The 21,128-nt window shown below is 39.9% G+C and overlaps 1 protein-coding gene across 1 annotated transcript; it reads right to left on the bottom strand.

Moving 5' to 3' along the window:
• Positions 1 to 20,849, bottom strand: CCDC83 (coiled-coil domain containing 83). The gene is made up of 11 exons (XM_054269714.1): positions 20,830 to 20,849; positions 17,610 to 17,721; positions 15,401 to 15,485; positions 12,050 to 12,218; positions 11,264 to 11,431; positions 8,413 to 8,504; positions 7,187 to 7,255; positions 4,425 to 4,546; positions 3,316 to 3,395; positions 1,658 to 1,809; positions 1 to 677 (listed from the first exon to the last, which is right to left on the bottom strand). Exons 2-11 carry the CDS (start codon positions 17,693 to 17,695, stop codon positions 492 to 494), a joined length of 1,209 nt encoding a protein of 402 aa, XP_054125689.1. The 5' UTR covers positions 17,696 to 17,721; positions 20,830 to 20,849; the 3' UTR covers positions 1 to 491.
• Between the last annotated feature and the right edge of the window lie 279 nt (positions 20,850 to 21,128).

Below are 21,128 nucleotides of genomic sequence, written 5' to 3'. Positions count from 1 at the left end.
TAAATTAATTTGTTTATTTCAGTGTATTTATTAGGGGTCTTGTGGAGACAGATAAAAAAGTATTCAGACCCTCCATTTATAGCAATAGTTGACTTATGCTTGCAAAAATTAATTCTGCTTTAGCAGAGCATTATGTATTTTGTAACAATTCTGTGTTTTATGACAGCCTGCATTTACCCATTCATTGTCTGATCAAGAAGGAATTCCACATCTGCGAGTGGAGACCATACAAACTAAATATTAGTTCAGACCTTTTAGTAGATATATGTGCTATGTGGACTGAATACCCCAGAGAGTGCACAAGCCCTCTCTCAGTGGTACGGAAAGGAACGTTTCAATTAGCCTCTGCACACAGACATACCTCTCATGAAACTTATAATCATGATTCAGGCACTCTAAAATAGTTTCCTCAAAGCCCCATGCCACACAGAAGAGATCAAATATTTAATGAACTAAGAATGTTACATTTCTGTGTAAACAGCACAGCTTGTCTAGTTTTCATCATTTTCCTTAAATAAGGCCTGGATCATCTTAGCTGTGATACGCCCATCTGATTTACCAACAGTACGCCCTTCTCTGTGGCTCCCGCTTGGCATTTCTTCTGTTTCCTTACAAGTAAGCACGGCTTTTCCAACCAAAAGCAGCTTTCTCTTCAGAGGTCCCAGTTTTGAGTATGCCTTAAGAAGAAAGAATATGGTTCCTTTGTAATTTCATAGAAAAGCAACCATTCTTAAGGAAAAAAAACCAAAACAACAAAACCAGAAACTTTTATTTTTGAAGCAACTGTAGAGGTGCTGCTCTGGGGCTGTGTTTGATAATGTCAGTGATAATGGGCTTCTTTTGCAAGCCAACTCATTTTAGGAGGCTACAGCCCTGCTGCCCTCTTCTCTGTGTTTTCACCAGTATCATCTTCTCTATAAAGCAAATTCTAATCTCAAATTCAGTTCTGTGAGAAGAATTAAACCAATGCAACAGCTTGCTCCTTCCAAAAAGAGAGAAGTCCAAGCCCAGCCATGTGCTTCAGCCACATCTGCACTGGCTCTGGTCTTCTCCAAACCTCTGAGTCTACTTGGTTGACCAACCCAACAGAAACTAATTCAGGGGGAGAAAGAAAGGAAAACTTTTCTGCTGGACTAGAGTCCATCAGCTGCAGCAAAGACCAATGTGCACTGTTTCCTCAACCCTGCAGTTTGCACCCAGGAACACCTTCATCCTGGCTTTCTGTTGAAGGAATCTTGATCCTTTAATGCTGCTGTGCAACACAGACTCTGAAGGACCTGTTCATTGCCATCCAAGCCTCGTATCTCTCATTAGGTGACATTCAGAATTCTTTCCAGGGGAATTTCATCCTGACACTCCATGGGATGATTCTTAGGACATCATTCAATGGCCAAAACACATGCCTCATGGTATCAGAGATGCCTGAAGGCATCCAAAACTTCCATGTGCTCTTTTGGCCCAGCATCTGAAGGGCATGGACCTAACTGTCCCAAGTATCACCAGAAGACTACAATGCATCTGAACAGCCCAGCAGGTAAAGGACATTGGATGCCATAACCACTGGAAATAGAAGGGTCCTGACAGTAGCTCATGCTCCACACTGAAAGTGTTAAAGTGTGTTTGTGTCAGTGGAAGACCTGATAACTCTGGCTCATACCTGGAACTCTTCTTCTTCATCCAACAAGCTGTCCAGGGATGGAGTGAAGAATTTTTTCCTCAATTTTTCATCACTGTCTGGAGGCTTCTTATAATCTCTTTGAGAACGAATCTTTGGAAAGGCACTTCTGAGGCTCTTTTCATCTGTCTTTGCTTTTCAAAGAGAAGAAAAAGGAAGTATATGTAATAGTTAAGCCTTATGGAAGTCAGAATCAGTACTTGATATGAGCATTGCCTGCAATCTTTAATATGGCTCAGCCCCTGCAATGCAAAGAACAGCTTGGTAGCATTTTTAATTAGCAAATTAATTAGCAATTCAAGCCAAATGCTCATTACACTGGGGTTTTTTATGTGTTTTTTGTTCACAATTTCTGATCAAGACCCAGGGACTGAAATTGATTGGAAGTTAGAACTAATGGATCTGTAGGAGGGGGCAGGGAAAAAAATGAGCTTTTGTCAGTTCAGCTTAAATCCTGTAGAGCCCTGAATAGTTAAAAAAAATAAGAAAGGCAGCAAAACCAAGTATAAATTTCTTCTATACCCATGTTTGTGTATCTATAGGTACATAACTACAAGTTCCTGAAACAGTCTACTTATAACTCCCCTAAAGAGATCACATCTGTAGTTAACTCATTCTCAAGATGATACAGAGGTTTCTGAACATGGACTGCCAAGTTACAGGTTTGCCTGTGACTGTGACCCAGCTTCTTGAAACAAAGCCTTATCCTCCAGGTAACTATTGCAAAAGTCTAACAAATGTGTTCAAAGTAAACATGTGTTTAATTCAGAAGTTTTGGTCAACATGTTCGGTGGTGCCTGATGTTTCAAAAGGCCCACCTATGGCTGGGACTGATCAGAACTTCAACAAACTTCTTCATGTATCCATAACTGTATGATTTCCATTTTTCTAACATATCTCTTTAATTTTAATTAAAGAGATATGTTAGAATTATCTTCTACTTTTTTCCATCCTCTTTCTTCTACTCACACAAAGATGTAAAATAAAATTTGTGATACTTAGGAACCCACAGAGTCTGCCCTAAACAGATAAGCACAGGCTCCTGCTCCTTCTTGCTTAACAGTATATCCTTTCCATGGCCACACCTACCAGAAGGGATGGAGATTCAGCCCAAAATTCAGTACTGCTTACCAAAATTTTCAGTTCAGGTTGAGCTCCATGTAGCTTCATCTCCTCTTGCTAGGGATTTAGTTAGAATTGAGCTCTGGTGTATTAGATTAATGACTGCAAAGTGCATGCACACTTAAAGTGAAAGCCTACATGGAGTTTAGGAGTGTCCTCACAGGGACAAGCTATAATGAAGTTATTATATGGATCAGTAAAGAACTGATTAGGATATGATTAATATCTTCATAAAAGATGGCCAATCCTGTAAACTGTATTCCAGGGTAGCTCTGGATGAGTAATAATATTCCAAAATCTAAAACCAATTTAAATTTAAAAACTGTATTACAGATAGATTGTGATTTTGTCTCCTTATGCAAATTACAATCTATTATGGCTGTGGTGGCTGCAATCAAGAGGGAAATAAGGTGTTCTCCATGTCAAACAGGTAGTTTGAATAAAAAGTTTCAGAAATAAAAAGTCTGTGCATGTTCAGTAACTTAGTATTTCTTATAAGCTGCTGTCATTTGCATTACCTGCATATTTTCTGGTTTCCCTTTTCATTTCATCCTTAGGAATTTCTTGCAAGCCAGTTTCCTTTGTATGAAACAACTGCCTATGGAGTAAAAAATATAAAGTGAAATCCATAATAGGAGTCTAATTTTTTCTCTAATCTGTCCTGTGCAATTATTTGGGGTGAGGGGGAGGCCACCCTTTCTGAGAGCCGCTGCTGCTTAACCACAGAGGCAGAATAGCGCAATGGTTCAAAAATGCAATGGAGGCAGCCAGGTAGCTTAGTGGCTAATAAGCTGCTCTTTTTTATTCTTAGTGCCTTAGTTCAACTATGTCCATGAGACTAAAAGAAAACAAATGTTATAGTCTCTAGTCAGTCCAAGATTCAGACCACAGCTGGCAGCTCTCACTTCAAAGAAATCCAAAGTTTGGAAAGGAGAGAAAAATGGTCGCTTCTTAAGACTTGAACTTTTTGTGCAATATGGCTAAAATCACTGAGCTGGTACTGGAAACTGAAGATGGATCTCTCACGTTGTTGCATTATGCTTTTGACACCATTAGTGTTGACATTTTGTAGCTAAATTAATCTTTCTCCAGGGAAAAAGTTAAATCATTTCAACACAAAAGAAGCTAATATTACAGACACCTCTGCAGACAGACATTTCCCAAGGTCTCTTCCTCTCTCAGTGTCAGGTCATTTGTTTCACTCAAGATTGCAAACCCCCTATATATTTGCAAATTAATCTTCACATCCTTAAACATTTTGCAAACAGTAAAGAAAAAAATCTATTATTCAGCACTTAGTCTGAAAAGCTAGGGCTGAGACCATTAATTGCAACACAAAGAAATTATTTCCAAGCCTAAGTGATATAAAGTGAGTAGTGTTAGATCTTAGTAGATTAATTAAGGACCCAGTTTCTTCCCTGAAATTCAGTACTTGAGGAATCACAATCTTATTGTCATCCTTCAGAGATACTGCTCCCATGTATACTCAGTCAAATCCTGTCTTTCCTCAACTAGGAGACTACCTTGGCTTTGATGTGGGAGAGCCTAAATAGCTCTAGAGGCAGACAGGAGCATTATTTAAAAAACAAAAAAAATCGCTTTTGAGTCCATGAAAGCATAATTTTACCCTGATACTCTTAGATGCTGAAGTTTGATATCAATCAGTTTTGCCACCAAACTGGTATTTTCTTCTTCCAGGAGCTGGACAGAAGCTTTCAAATCCTTTTCTTCCTTTCTGTAGATCTTAACCTTTTGACAATTAAAAAAAGAATAAAAGAAAGTCTTAGAATTTCGTAAAGCTTTGATAGCAACAACCTTACCAGCACACACCTAGGAAAAATGCAGCTGTATCAGCAAGATTGCATATTTGGTGGGGAAACACAGTGACACATCTTCAGACAAAAGGAAGGACTCGCTGGTTCTCTCACACCTTTATTAGAACCCTGTTACTGTCACAGCACATGTGTCAATCACAGCCACACATTTGGGCTCTGCAACCCTGATAGCAAAATCTTCTTGTACAGTCAAACACGTCTGCTAGACAGGAGCTCTAGATTTTTCTTTTTTGCTTTCACATCAGAGCTTTGAGAGAGGAAAAGCTTCTTTGCAGAGGTAAAGTCAGGGTCTTACTCAGCAAGTGTTGTTTTTCTAGTTCCTTCCTCTACCTGAAACCTTGTTACCTAAAATTAGTGAAGTTTTCAGTCCAAGTTACCACAGTATTTCTTCCCTCAGAGGGTGGTGGTGGGGCTCAGGAACAAACTCCCCTGGGTTACAGCCCCAAGGCTGACAGAGCTCAAAGAGCATTTGGACAATGCTCTCAGTGGGGCTTTCCAGGAGCAGGAGTTGGACTCAATGATCCTTGTGGGCCCCTTCCAGCTCAGGATGTTCTACGGCTCTGTGACATTGGCTGAGCCCCAGGTACTATTTGCTTTCAGACTGGCAATTGCCCCTTATCAGTGTGGAGATATAGTGACCAAAGGATGCTGGTTATTCAGTTCCCACAATGCCTCCCACTTTTGCATAAGTACCAGCAAGTGTTTACCCCCTTAATGGGAAAGGGAATATACTATGGGAAAGATCTTCCCAGAAATCTTAGCCATATGCACGTGTTCAAGAGAAGAACCAAGCAATCTGAAAGCGTCCATTCTCATCAAAACCAAATTAACCCAGCTATAATCATCCAAATTTGCAGTTAAAACTAGTTCCAACTTCTCCCAAGGATTAAAAAGGTGAAAATGACTGGAAATTAACCAGTAACAGGATGTGGCTTGGCACAGTGAGGTGATGCAGCTTTGCACCATCTTGGTGTGACAGAGTAACCATGGAAAAATGTGACTGAAGTCTCCAAATCTGTTTTAATTTTGGAGGTAACTAATCTAGAGCTATTTTGGTAAGTCATTTTTCAGTTCAGTGGCCAAACTTAAATAAAAAAAGAACTGAGACAAAACTAAAATTTTTGGTTTATCACCCCCAAAGGAAATACTGCAACAGTCTGTCAGCTACATATAAACATTAGTCGGAGAGAAAATATTTCATCCATGTAAGAAAAGCAGAGAAAATGAATGGGTGAATTCAGAGGACCGGAGAAGTTAGTGATAATAGTTTTGTTTTCCCCCAAAATTCAAAGCAGTAATTCATAACATAGGAAAGTAGCAACATAGGAAAGTAACTCATAACATAGGAAACTTCTGCTTGAGAAGAAAGAAATCCAAATCCCTCAGCTCTGAGGTGAAGGCCTGTCAGGACATAAGAGTACTCCAAAGTGCTTTCTTATTGGCACTGCTAATGTGTGTAAAACCTGTAAGTGTTCAGTGAGACAGGGAGAAGGGAAGAGAATTCATACTCATGCAGTGATGGGATGTGTAGATTTGAGCTCCTGTTTGTTTATACAGAACAAAACATTAATTCTTTCCCATTTCTTTTCCTTACCCTCATTGCTTCAGAAGTTGTGGTTTGGACACCCTCCCTGGAAAGTTAAAGATGCATGCTCAGAGCTCATTAAGGGGAAGAAGGAAAGCTGTGTCCCTGCATACTGGCAAGTACCTTAAATTAGTAACGAAAATGAAGAACCTCTGCCAGGTTTGTTGATGTGGCATGGAAAAGTAAGAAGTACATTTATTAACTTTCCAAAAAGTTTTACTTGGTTCTCAACTGTGAGGCTGTAAAAGTGAGGAAAGGCATTTCACTCACCAATCTCATGCTTAGATTTGATTGAAACAAAGAACCTATATTGACTGTAATAAAAAAAATCAAACTTTCACTATGGAAAAAATTATTTTCCTAAATCTGGCACACAAAAATATTTTCTTGTCAAGAAAATTATAGCTATCTAGTATAGAGCCCTAAAGTGTCATTAAAGGTCAGTATAAAAGCTATCAAGCAATTAATTACAGCCATATTTGATTTTGATTTTCCTTTCTTCAGTGTAGAGTCCCCATGGTTTCTTTATGACCTTCCATTTCATGTCGTCTCAAGCCATTTCTCACAACATATTTCCAACATCCATATCCATTTTCTTTCAATACAGCAGCACTGGAACTTTAATGCAATTCAAACCTCCCCTCTTCAGCTACTTACCAGGTTGATCCTTTATAGCATCCCAGTCTCCACAGATAAAGATCCTTAATTGTATGGAACATTGTAGTCCTTCATGTAACAGCTTGGGCAGGAAAGGGGGTCCTCCATTTGTGAAAGCAGATGTTCACCTCTTACCTTTATTCACCACATTGCACTGCTTTCTGCTGAGGATTACAGATTAATTACTGGAAAACTGCTCTCCTTTGCCAAAAGAAGTTTCCCAGGCCCATGACTGGAAACAGTTCTGACCATAGGCCACATTATTTCAAACATGAAGTGCCATGATAAACTGCAGGCAAGAGATCCTCTTACCTCTTCTTTTAGCCACTCGTTCTCTTCAATCTCTCTGCGACAATTCTTGTCCAAGTACCCCACAGCATTCTGAGAAAACACAAGTTAAAATAATCCCATCGGAGAGCAACACTTCGACAGTCCTGCACACTATAAAGAAAAACTGTCTGCTCTTTAGCAGGAAATAATTAAGACACATCTACACAACAGACTGTAGCATCCTCTGAGGGATTACAAGGGGATTTACTTCACAAGGCCAGATGTTTCTCCTCTATCGTTCTGCCTAGAGCAGATTATATGTCAAGCAATTTACCAATATTTTTTGATTTCCCATATTAAAATAGGACATTTCCCTTTCTGCCTAATAAATTCTTCTGTGTACCACTACTGCTCAAGTCTTACTGCTTTCAGAAAATCAAACCTTCAGCTATTAAGAATCCCAGGTAAAATCCCAAATGAGGCAGTACTGCTCTACAACAAGTGACCTAAGCATGTAGAGGTCTGACCCCAGGCTACAATTTAATTATTGATGTCAGTAAAGTGGAAAGGAAGAAGTGAGGGGGAAGATGCCCCAACAGATCACCATAAACACAGTCCTCTGGATTACGTTCTCACATGACTGGAAATTCCGGCACTGAAGTCAGGGAATTTAAAAACCTAATGGGCCTAGTGGTTTGTACTGAAGTATACTTTGCATTTTGTGAAAGTAAGAAGTTGTCACTAGAACTATTTGCAAACCATGTTTTCAAATCAGAGCTGGCAGAGATGACAAAATCATAGTGAATCAATAAACCTGTATTTTCCTGAGACTGCACTATTGTGACATTTAAAAAATGTTGTACTTTACAAGTACAGTGAAACCCTTTTTTTTTCAAATTGATGTATATTTTCATGCAATTTTTTGTATATTACTGCTTTTGGAAATCTGTATAAATGTCAAAATCAAGGCCATGGCAAAAGCAACATGTTCTCAAACAAGCCTTGTCAGTGCATGGTGCCCCAGTTTCCTGTGCATTGTTTGTAAAATGCCCTCACATCTACCCATTGCTATTCTGGTGGAAAGGAAAAAAAGGTACATGTATGTATAGCAGTAACCAAATCCATATGTACCAGGATTTGCAGGTTATTTTACTCTCAATTTATTAAAAAAGTTTGAAGTCTTAATATGAGTTAAAATAATTAATAATGCAGAGTACATGTATCCCAACTGTAACACAGTTAGTTTCTAAAAAAAGCAAAAAGAATACCTTAAGAGCTTCTTCACTGAGTAATTTCATGTGCCTGTCAAACATTTTCTGATTTTCCTCTCTCACAACTTCCAAAGCTTTGCTATAATATTCTTCAAAACAAAAAACCAGGGAAATCAGAAATCATTATTTGCCATCAATTTTTCCTGATAACATATAGAAAACTGACATGTCATTACTAAACTGCAATTTATCAGTGAGTGTCACCTGGGCAGATACTCCACAGAGAAGGATTCAAATATCCTTTTCTAAAGAAATTCTCCTTCCAAACCCAAAGAACAGTAGCGTTAACTACAAAACTAGAAATTGGAAGTGGAACAGAAATTACACATTTCTGTTCACAACTGCAAGAGCTGAGCAATTCACTGCTAACTGAGCAGTGATCTAAGCAATTCTCTGCTAAAATACTGGCATCTTAACATTAAATTTTGTCTCTATCAATAGCAGAGCTCCTGGAGCCCTATGAGAGATTTGCTTAGAAAATTTTTTTTTTGACATAGAAGCATACTGGATCTCCTTCTCCACATGACATTTTTTCAGATAGTTATTATAACATGCCTAATAAATTTTCTGACTTATTTAAGACTCTGAGGTTCTAATTTGACAGCAGGACAAAATGGAGAATGTGGCAATTGCCACAATGATTTGCTTCTATCATTACTTGCGGTCATTATTTAGAAAGTGTGTCTTACACTGAACTGAATAGGTTTGGATTCATGTTCTAGTCACTTGCTATTTAATTATTTCATCCTTCCATTTAGTTCTTTTGTTTTTGCTCTTCTAAATAGCTCACTCCTGCTTGATATTTCCTCCTTCTGAAGGAATGAATGAGATTATAGTAATTTTCTGTGAAGGAAGGCATAGCACACTTATTTCAAATGGTTGAAATTCAGTCTTTTACTGCACTTGTGTTGCAGACAGCCTATTTCTGATTTAGCTGCAAACAAATATCTACTCATGCATGCACTGTGGAGTCAGAGGCAGTCAAATATGAAAGGTGTATTAGTAGCGCATTAATTATTAATTTAACACCGTGGAAGCTGGACTCCACCATCTAGACTTGGCAGAATGAAAAGGAAGAACTTCCATACTATAATGAATTCACTCTTCCATTATTTCAAATAGCTAAATAACCTGAGTTGTACTTGGAGAATGAAAAAGGAGAAAGTGTGTGTCTGAACAGTTGCTAAAGAGGCTATCTTCCCTAATCCTCTCACTACAACACTGTTTTCCCCACGCATCACCTAAATTGTGGCTCTCTTTTGCTTGCTCTCCTCTCCAGCTGTTTTGCTTAAAATGTCACCACCAGAAAACATGAACTGTGCCAGTTCCAAGCCCTTCAGTGGTACACACAGAGACGGAAACCTGTTTACCTATGCTTATTCTCTAAGCTTGTTACACATTCAAGGTGTGAGCAAGCCAAATTTGTTGCTGCCTTGCTCAGAAAGCTTGACAGATTGAAAGATAGATTTCTGCTGGAAGGCTGTACTCCCCAGACACTTTCTAGGTTCAGTTTTAGGGAGTTAAGCAAAATAGTATGGTAAATATCCAGTACTGTCAGCATCATTTTCCAGTATGTTATGTAGGGCATTTACATATATACCACTATAACTGACTTTCAATAAATACATTTCTGTTGGACCGTGAATTTTTGTTAAACCACAACATTCTGTACCTTGTGGCATGCAGGAGATCAGACTGCCTATCCCTATTGGCATTCTATATAACAGCCCATTCTCTTTTTCATTTCATATTTCAGCAGCAATACAGAGAAGTTTTAAATCAATTAAGAACACGGAAAATGAAAAAACCCCAACCTCTCCTGAATACAGACATGGATATCTGGCAAGCTATCTGGAAACGTAGAAATCACAGAGCAGATCTTAATGGTGGTAAAATATGTTTTGAGAGACAAAAAGATAGCTCATTCACAGTAGCTGATGCCTGGTAATGGCTGGCACAGAATATACAGAGACCCTTAGAGCAGTGTCACTGCCTGTTACTACCAGCTGCTTGGCTGCAGCCACGCATACTGAGAGGGACATAAAGAAAGAAAACCAGGACATCCTTCTCCTGTTGGAAGCATGGCTTATGTAACAGCAAAATATTTAAATTATTTTTAAATAATGCAGTAATAAAGAAATCTTTGTAAAGCACTCACAGCACAATGTATAAGCTCTCAAATGAATTGCACTGCTGTGACAGGGCTGAAACAGGTCTCAGTATGTGTCTGCGTGCCTGTGGGTGATTTTGCAGAGCCTCACACTGTGCAATAGGAGGAAAGGCCCAGACCACTGGCTAAAGAGCTCCCTCTAGTCCTGCATGGAAACCAGCGCGCTCCACAGAAAAGACCATTCCAAGAATGAACTCATACTGCTTCCCTGTCAAAGGAGCTTTCAATATGTGAAGTGCCTGTAGATGATGAGAACTAACAGCAGCAGAGTCAACATTTTCAAGTATGACTGCTAAGGGAGCCCTCTGTGTAGGTGACCTAAATATGTGTAGACTTATTTTTACAAAAAACTGCTATCCTTCTCAGTAACTTTTTTTTTTAAATGGGTTGCCTGTATTTTACAAGAAAACCATCAAAGGACCAGCTTATCAGTTTCTTGAAGTGTCATCATTTCTGTAAACTTTATCAATTTCTTTAATAAAGGAACTTTTACAGAGTGAGAAATAAAGAAAGGGAGTCCTTCTATTTTTCAGGATTATGCAGCCCATCTTAGGCGCACTTAGAAAAGTTCATGCAAATTACTAGAAAAGTTGATAGAAGTTACTAGAACTTGATCTAAAATTAATTTTATCATTTCATTCCTGCAGGCAATATGCAAAGCCCCAGTTGTAAACTGACCTTCAGTTCTTTCAAGTTCATATTTGACATCTGCAATGTCCTTTTCCAGACGGCTAATCCTCTCAGCATGTATTTTGCTTCCAACATTTTTGTACTCCAACCAATAATCTCTCTCACGCTGCTTTTCTACAATTTTTTTCTTTGTTTCTTCAATTTGGGAGCGCAGATCTATTAAAATAACAATGTCAAAACTGATTTATTGAACTGATAATTCTTACTATGTCAACTTCTTTAAGAAAGGTGTTTTCATAGGGAATGGAAAAGGAAGGGGGATTCTTCCACACTATAGTACATCACAACCTGATGGCCTTACACAGTTTCAAGGGCCACTAGCATTGCTGAAAACAGCTTGATCTTATTCTTCCAAAGAGAGACAACTGTTCTCACCAAAACATTGTAACCAAGGTCACGTGTCTCCCATAGAGAATCGCAGGGATGGCAGCTGGAATTTTCAACACTCAAAACTGGTCTTTTTTCCTTCTATCAATAATTTTTTATTTTTAATCCTCAGTAGATCCAGTGCTTAGGACTTTCATGAGTTTCAAAAAAGAGGAAGCCTCTGTACTTGCACAATACTATACATCATTTGGAAGGGACAGATTGATTTATAAGCCCTCCACAATCTCATACTAAGCTCAGAGAGCCCAGTTTTGGGAGAGGAATAGTATTGATACTTTTTATACAACAAAGAAGTTGAATCTCTACTTAAACTGCAAAACTACATCAACATGTACTTAATCCCAAGTGTGTAAACTGCAAACCACACTTCCCCAGCACACAATATACCTTCAAGAAGTTGTTCTTTGTCCTTCACAAACTGGAAAACTGCTTTCAGTGACTCTTCCACATCATCCCTGGTTACAATCCCCTTCTCATCTCGTTTGTTCTCCTTTTCTTCTATTTGCTTTACTAAGCGGCTGATAAGCAACTTCTGCTCTTCCTTCAGAACAACATTCTAAGGAAGAAGACACAGCTGATATTAAAATGTTTTCAGAGTGAAAAATTTAGGAAAAAAAGGAAAATATGGCCTAGTGCCAGATGAAATGCAAGAACAACCTGTGCTTCATATTCTGAAAGGTTAGAGTAGGAGGGAGAATTTGCAAGGCTCAGATATTTCCTCAGTAACTTCAGACCACTGGAAGGAAATGAGAGACAAATGAGAGCTATACTTGGTACAGACCACCAATAATCCTCCATTGCCTGGAAAGAAAGGTGCTTGCAGACAATTTAATAACAATGTTTCTATGCAGGAGCTATTTGCTTCGTGTGGACATTCCTCATGAGATTGTATCATCTTCATATAGAAAAATCATGAGACAATCAAGTCACTTGCATATAACCACAGCAAAGAGTCTTGTCAGACTTTTCAAACACTTGTCAGGACTCTTTCAAACACGTCCTGAAACCACAACTGTGATCATAACCCCTGGCCATGACCCTCTCTCGTGACACTCAGATTGTTTGAAATCCAGATTGTGTATGTTTGCTCCCAAAGGATACCACACAGGAGCAAACAAGTGGGAAGTAAATAACAGTGAGTAGGCAGTGGAAAGAGTCTCAAGCATTCCTCACTTCTAGGATTAACTCTAAACCACTCACAAACATTAAGCAGGAAATAAAGAATGGAGCTCAAAGCACTGTCAAAACATGATTAAATTAAAACAATAGCACTTCACCCATGCCTTAAAGTACCCTGTTCAATCCAAAACATGGAGTCCTTGAAAGACCATGAACTAGCAGCAAACTGGGGGAATAACTGTAGAAAGTTAGCTGGGAGTAAAATTAGAGGAAACTAAGAAGTTGTATTCACATCCTAACAGAAGTTGGATGGTAGGGAAATTATAGAGTAAAATGCAGCTGCTACTATCTGAATGGAATGCAGCTGGCATGCTCGAAACCCACTCCATGATGATGCCCTACAATCTGCAACCACAGCCCCTGCTAAGGGCATGGAACAGAGGGTGGAACAGGGTGCAGACATCGTGGCCAGGCTGCATAGAAATCTTTGCAGGGAGGGGAACTCAATGGCACTGTAGCTGACAAACAGCACAACACCTGTCAGCCAGGGGAGAGAGAAGATGAATAACTAGAGTCACTCAAGCTCTGCCTAAACATAAAGAAATAGTATAAAAGTAAGTTAGGAATGGGGAGAAGTTTGGGAAGTCCATCAAAACTGCTGGGATCAGTCGTGAGGCTGAATCTGTCTTCTCCCCCATAGAGGGACACCTATTGGGTTAGAACCATACTCTGTGAGTACTGAATACTTTGGATTAGAGCTTTTCTGTATGTTGCTTTCATATGCTTTTGCAGAGAGATACTATCACTGAAAATCCTCAAAACTTAATCTAACTTTATGTTAATAAAGAGCATTATTCCATTAACTGTCAATGTGAGCCCTTCACAGGCACTGGGGCTGTCAGTAACACACTCAAACAACTGGGGAGACCCACTGAGGGGTCACAAAGTGGGGATACCAACTGAGGGGTCTCCCTTATGCTGTTGCTCTGTGTCTCTGAACAAGGCAGTTGAACCACCCTCCAATCCAGCAATATAACCCCAAGAGACAAAACACCCAACAATAATCTCAAAAGCCTTCAGATGCCTTAAGAAAGAAGAGCAATTGTCACTTCCAGTGATAGTTAAACCACAAATGAAACACCATCCAGGCTTCAAGACTGCAAGAAGTACCACAGAGAGCTAAACAGATGGATGCTTATAAAAGCAGGGCAAGCATCAGCACGAGAAAGACAGAGAGGTGTTGTTTCAATGTTTCACTGCTATGAAGTGCAGGCTGCAACATGATCCAGAATAAGGATTTTTTGAGCATTTTCAATTAATTTCAATGGGTGACTCTCTAATATCTATTTTCAAAGTTCACTGCTCACAGTTACCAGATGCCATATTATGGCTCTTTATATACAGCTCATATGCATGGTTCTTTAAAGTGTCACTCAGGTGAGATCAGTAGTTACACAACCTTGTTCTAAAAATTTCCCAAACAATTATTAATCCATGAGAAAGTGTGTGTTCATCAATCAGTGCTAGAAATTACCGCTAGCAAATAGCATGATGGTCTTTCTCCTTTATTCAATTTTTATTGTAACTAAGCTTGCAGCAATAACTAGATTCTCACAGAAACCTGTGCAATTCCATTACTTCAGAAGGATTCAAAGAAGCTCAGCAATTCTCAGTGCTTGGTTAGGTCTGCTAATACTACCAACAAAACTTAAATGTATACCATTTATTTTTCATGCTTTGAAATATTGAAGAATATTTGTAGGACTGGTTAAATGGCATATCTGATGTACTGCAGGGAAGGTACCTACTGAAAGGTGGCTTGCTGTCCTGTGCTTGCTGCAGAGAAAAATGCCAAAGAAGGGAAACAAAGTTGATAAAAGGACTAAAGCACATGTCTGATGAAGAGCAGCTGAGGATGTTTGGTCTGAAGAAAAAGAGGCTCAGGTGGCACCTTATCTCTCTTTAAAACCACCTGGAATGACTTTGTAGCCAGGTGGAGGTTGGTCTCCCCTCCCACGTAACAAGTAACAGGGCAAGAGAAAAAGAAACTTGTGCCAAGTTTAGATTGGTTATTAGGAAAAATTTCTTCACTGAAAGAGTGGTGAGGTATTGGAACAGGTTGCCCAGGAAAGTGGTGGAATCACTATCCCTGGAAGTGTTCAAAAGACACATGGATGTGGCACTTGTTGACTGCTTTAGTGATGAACACAATGGTGCTGAGTTAAACAGCTGGACTTGATAATCTGAGAAGTCTTTCCCATCCTTAACAATTCTGTGATTCCATTAAATACGTAGGTGGTTATAAGGAACTCTTGTGCATTGGAAAGCACCTGCACTGAACTCACTTTACCTTAATGCTCTGTCCTATTCTGTAATGTTCTACTCCTGCAGCTTCTTTTTAGCATGTTACATTTAGGACATGTATGCTATATGTCACATTTCATTCAGGTAACACTTTAACTTTCAGCACATAAAGTGACTCACTAACTCCAGTTTCATTGACTGTAACAAATGCACTGCAATAACTATTTTTAAAGTATGTAGTATTCAAATGGAAAGAATAAAACTGAATCTATGAGTAAGAATACCACAAATAAAATTTGTTGTATAGTAACTTACCTTTTTAATATCTTCTTTGAGCTTTTCTTCCAATCCTTTCAGATGAAACAAAACCCATGCAATTGCTGTTTGTTTTGCCGCAATGCTATGAAGAGAGAGTAAAGAAAGAGACATTCTTACAAAAAATTAGAGAAAGGAATGCTATTTAAGCTAGATTAAATGCAAATACTACCAAAATGTTTATTTTCATATCATATTGCTAGACTCATTTGGGTAAATACCACTGTCTGCTTACTACACATAAAGAAATTATTTCCCACATACATCTGGGCCTGCATGTTAGTTTGGATTTCATAGCCCTACAGAGCAGCAGACTCCCTGGTTATACTGTTCCTGTGCAGCCTCCTGAGAGGCCTTGTTTATTCTGCATGAGGTTTAGCTGACCTCTTACACAGGTCACCTTCAGGACAAGGTAATTCATGCTCCAAAAAGTATTACTCTAGCACTCTGTACATCTGTTCCCAGCATCCACTCATCATGTGGTGCAATAATATTGCAATTATCATAAAACCTTTTATTCTTTTAACAGTTCTTCTTCCTTCAGTTTTTAGTTTGAGGGTTTAGAGTGCTTTTTTGTGGTTTTGGGAGTTTTTCCCTTCTCTGTTGATTTCAGCTGTTTCAAAAGAAGATAATTCATTTCCTAGTTAATTTGCTAAGTTTGGATCACTGAATCATGCAAATTGCAGGTTACTAAATTTGCATCCTCTGGTGTCAGTGTATTGTGTATTGGTGTCAGCTCCAAGGTATTCTTCAGGTTTTCTATTAAGTAGAAGGATATTAGTTAGAGAGAGACTAGACCAGGGTACAGTGGTCATGGCCACAGCAAAAGCACATCATAGGATTGTTGTTCCTAAGAAATGCTGAAATGGAGAACTTTAATGAAAATGCAAAATAACAAGATCCCTAGGAACAGTGACCATTCTTCAGTGCAAGGAAATAAAAAACAGGAATGAAAGTTAAATAAATACTATACACTTGATAAATCCTAAAGTGGAATGTGACAGCTATTCACTTGTATGACTATCCACCTTTGATCAGTCAAGTAGTACAGCGAATTTACAGAGGTGAAGAGAAAGAAAGGAAGAATAAAAGGGACAGATAAGAGAGTGGGAGAAAGATAAAAACAGCAAGAAGAATACTTTTCTTCCCTTTTCCCCCTTCTGTTGCTGTAGAAACTACATATTCCATTTCAATGAAGCACCGATTTCAGTGGAAGACTCCAGACGAATGAGTCTTGGATTTGGATATTAGCATATGCATAACAATAATTTTATCAGAAAGTGGTACAGTTTTTTTCTCAGCCCAGTAATACAGTTTCCTTATTCCTTCACAAAATAGGTGAGTTAGTTTTGGACTTTTCAGAAGGTATTTGTTTGCGATATGATTCAGGTAAATCTAGGCTATTTCACTATGGAAAATTATACTCTGTGCCCTGTAAAATGAAAGAGGAAAATCCCACATAAACCCTGTGAACTCATACAGCTGTCACTACAACTACAGGAGCATTCTTTTTAGTTTGCTTACTCTACTTGTCATTTCCACACCGAGACAATACTCCCTGCTCCCTAAATGCTGATAATTGTTGGATACTGGGTGTTCCTGAGGTATTTCCATTTCAATTTCTGTCTCAGATAAAAGTCATGAAGCTTATTTTCTCCTTTTAATCATTTACTCAAGAGACTAGAAATCAAGTAAGTTGAACAGGTTTGTAATTGCTTCAGATATTTCTCCCTTGGCTTTTATTTTCCTCTGCTTGATTTTAAGAGACCTTTCATTTATCCATCTCTTACTTTCAAAATAAAACACTTTGTGCTCTGCTCTCAGCTGCACTAGGGAAGACAGCAAACTGTAGGTCTTGAGGTTCTGGCTAGTGACAACAAACCTCCACGAACCCCAAGGAATCCTAAAAAATACAGCCAAATGTGATCTTGATTCAGCATATGGTGATCAAAAGCTTGCTACTAACAGAAAAAATGTCAGGGTTTTTGGTTTTAGTATTTTTTCCCAAGTTACAGCCTAATGGCATAAAATTTCTGACCCATGTAATTGCTTTCTTACAGCTACAGTTTAAAAAGTGAACCTTTCTGAAATAGCCTCAAAACCTCAAATCAATCAGCTCAGGCTCTAAATTGTGTAAGTTGTCTTTGTTATCTGCTTTCTTTACTCACATATTCTGTATGAGTGAAAAGTTAAAATATATTAAACCTACTGATAATCTAGTAAGGATTCTGGTAAATCAGATTCAGGCTCTTGAACTTGCTCTTCTGGTTTCTTCTTTTTCTTACTCTCTTCCATTTTTTTTGGTTTTTTTTCTTAATGTGCTAGAAGTGAAGAAAAAAAAGTATAGAGATGAATTATTTACAAAACATTGTGTGTTCACTGGCATTTGTCACTTTTGACAAGCTTGTAACAGTTCTGAAATAAAAAACAACAAACTGGGTTTTTGGCAGCAACAATCCTGCCCAGGGCAGCACTCAAGCCCATATCTCTCTATATATACACACATTTATGTGTGTGTATATATACATATATATATGTAATGTATACCTGGGTAGATACAGTGGGCTCTATCACCATTACTTATTGCATCCCTTGCTACAGGTTGTCTTTTACATTCTTGCAAATCAAACCAGAAGCTGCTCCTTTTCCAGTCCTTTGTTTCTTTATCATGTTTGTTTTATCAAGTCCACTTGTTCACATGCCTCTCTTTCCCTCTCCTTCTGTTCTCCTAGCACCATGAATATCTCCCTTTCACCACAACTCTGATACCAGTTTTCATTGTCAGAGCTGGAACAAAAGCACTTTCTGAAGGGATATGCATGTCAGCAGTATTCCCCAGGCATGCTGTCACAACCACCAACCTCAGAATTCAACTGACAATGAACAGTTCTGCAATGGAACTGGTAGCATATATTATACAAAATAAAAAATGTCACAAAAAAGGGCACTTAAAAAGATTCCTGGCTTTTAGCAGTCACATAATCAAATTTTATAAACCAAAATAGTTTATATAATATAGAATGTTTTATTACTGAATGAGTAGAAACACTGTATGTAACCTGGTTTTGCATTAAACTGCTTCTCTGAATTTAAATTTTGAATTTTACAATAATAGGTCAAATTGATTAAAACTTGTTCTGCAACTAAATACAGCAGGGTAGATACTTTTTCCTGTTAAAATGAGCACAAGTAAACAGGAAAAATATCAGTAAAAAGCCACAGAAGCAAGCCTGTAAAATCAATGGAATGAAGTGAAACTACTGACAAATGCACTGCAATCCAAACACTGTCCTATGCCTCCTCACCACACTCCCCATACCCTGCAGCAAGGCCATGTCAGCTTTCTGTATACAAAACAACTTTTTATCCTATTTCATACACAACCTTTGCAGTTTCCAATTCAGTACAATATTTTTTTTCATGAAGCTTCCAAAAATCCTAAAGATATGGCTATTGTAAGACCTGAGATTTAAAAGAAACCAAACAAACAAGTGAATTAAGAAAAAAACCTCACTGAGGCAGGAAGTTGGGTACTTTACTCCTCCTAGACCCCTTTGATGTTTCCAAACCAAGTGCACAAGTGCAGGATACACTTGTTAAGTGTGAAAAAGAATCCATCACACTTCCTCAGTGCAGAATTAACTGGACTGCTATTGATTCCATTTCCACTTGAGCATTTATTTTACTGATTTTCCTCAGAAACTGAAGATCACTAGAGCACTCCCTAAGGGTTTCTTTCAATTGTTTCTGTCTCTTTCACTAAATGGAAAATCAAATTCCCTGCTTAAAACTGGATACAAACCAGAAAATTTTGAGTAGAAGTATTTTGCAAAGGCTTAGAGTGTTTTTGGTTTTTTTTAACTACAGACCCAGATGAGCTCCAGTGACATAATTATGAAATTGTTCCCAAGTAGAGAGGAACACGAAAGCCTCCAAGTTGTAAAAGGTGAAAAAACACATGCTATAATAAAGGATTTTGCAAACCATAGAAAATACTCTCACATGAGACAGAGAGGAACATATTTAAGGGGACTGAGGATTGACTGCACATTTGAAATGCACAGGAGAATATTTACAAAATATAAAGGTCTATTTCTTCTCCCAAACAAATAAAATTGTGAGGCTCTTGACTGACCCCCTTTATAAGCACCAGCACTGTCTCAAGCAATAACTCCACTACCATTGCATCCTTAGAAGGAGCAGGCAGTTTCCTGACACTGCACCCCAACTACAGTGACTTTCCAGACACTCTTTACAGACACCACCTGTACAGCAGCTCACCACTCTCATGAGCCCAATCATTATCATTAACACCATCCAAACTAGCACTTGCACTCACATAATAATCCCTGTATATCGAGCAGCTGCACTACCAGAAGCCTCCACTCCCTCAGTTCCCAACATTTACAGACTCACAGAATACACTGAGTTGGAAGGGACTTGTCAGAATCATTGAGTCCAACTTCTGGACCTATGCAGGACATTCCAAGAATCACACCACGTGCCTGACAGCATTGTCCAAACATGCTTGAACTCAGCTTTAGGCCATCAATCCCCTTGGATCCTCTCACTGGTTACTAGGGAGGAGACTGGTACCAGCCCCCACCATGAGGAAGTTGCAGACTTTGATGGGGTCTCCCCTCAAGTCTCCTTTTCTCCAGGCTGAACAGACCAATGACCTCAGCCACTCGTCATATGGCTTCCCCCTAGGGCCCTTCACTATCATTGTGGCCCTCCTTAGGAGGCTCCCCAGTAGCTTAATGCCTTTCCTGTGATGCACAAAACTGCACAGAATATCCAAGGTGAGGCACCCTAGTGCAGAGCAGAGAGGACAATCCCCTCCCTTGCGTGACTGGCGATGCTGTGCCTGATGCACCCCGGAACCCACTTGGCCCTCCTGGCTGCCAGGGCACTGCTGACACATGTTCAGCTTGCCACTGACCAAGACCCCCAGGTCCCTTTGCACTGCCTGCTGTCCATCCTCTCCCTCCCCATTCTGTCCGTATATACCCGGGATTGCACCGTCCCAGGTGCAGAATACGGAAAATCTGTCAGTAATGGAGGTACAAAGCTACAACATGGTGCAGTCACACTGTAACCCCTCCCCAATCTCCAAAGCAGCCTAACAATTCCCCCTGCCCTCAGTCCGTCCCTGGCTAACACTTCCCCCATGTTCCTTCATTATTCCCCCAGCCCCCTTCACCACCAGACACCTCAGCGGACAAAGCTGGGCCACCCCTCAGCGCCTCGCTGCCCGCAGGCACCAAATCCCGCTGGCACTGTCACCCTGTGTCTCAGCCCCCCGCCCCCCCTTCCCGCCGCGGCCGAGAGCTCCCTGAGGCAGCTCCCTGAGGCAGCTCCCCGGCCCTGCCCGCGCCCCTTCCCGCGTCCCCCCTCACGGTGCCCGCGCCCCGGCACCCGGCCCGCACCGCGCGCTGTCTCTGCCCCGGCCCTGCCGCGGCCCCGGCGCACGGCCCGGCCCGCACCGCGCGCCCCGCCCGCCCGTCGCCATCGCGACCGGGCCGAGCGCCGTGGGGGCCGCCGGCGCCCTCTGCCCCGGGAAACGAGAAGTACGGAGAAAAGGGTGTGGGACGGGCTGGGTTTCGCCGAATTGCGGTGCCAGGCTGAAATCCTGAGGTTGTAGCTCTCGTCAAGAAAGGGACTGTGTCCCAGCTCCGTAGTGGGACAGTGCTGCTGACACGGAATGTGAGCAGGGCCACCCATCACC

Source organism: Melozone crissalis, unplaced genomic scaffold, assembly GCF_028551555.1.
Source record: "Melozone crissalis strain CALT ecotype California unplaced genomic scaffold, PUWL_Pcris_2 ptg000008l_1, whole genome shotgun sequence".
Lineage (NCBI taxonomy): Eukaryota > Metazoa > Chordata > Aves > Passeriformes > Passerellidae > Melozone > Melozone crissalis.
This window is presented reverse-complemented; position numbering and strand designations above follow the sequence as displayed.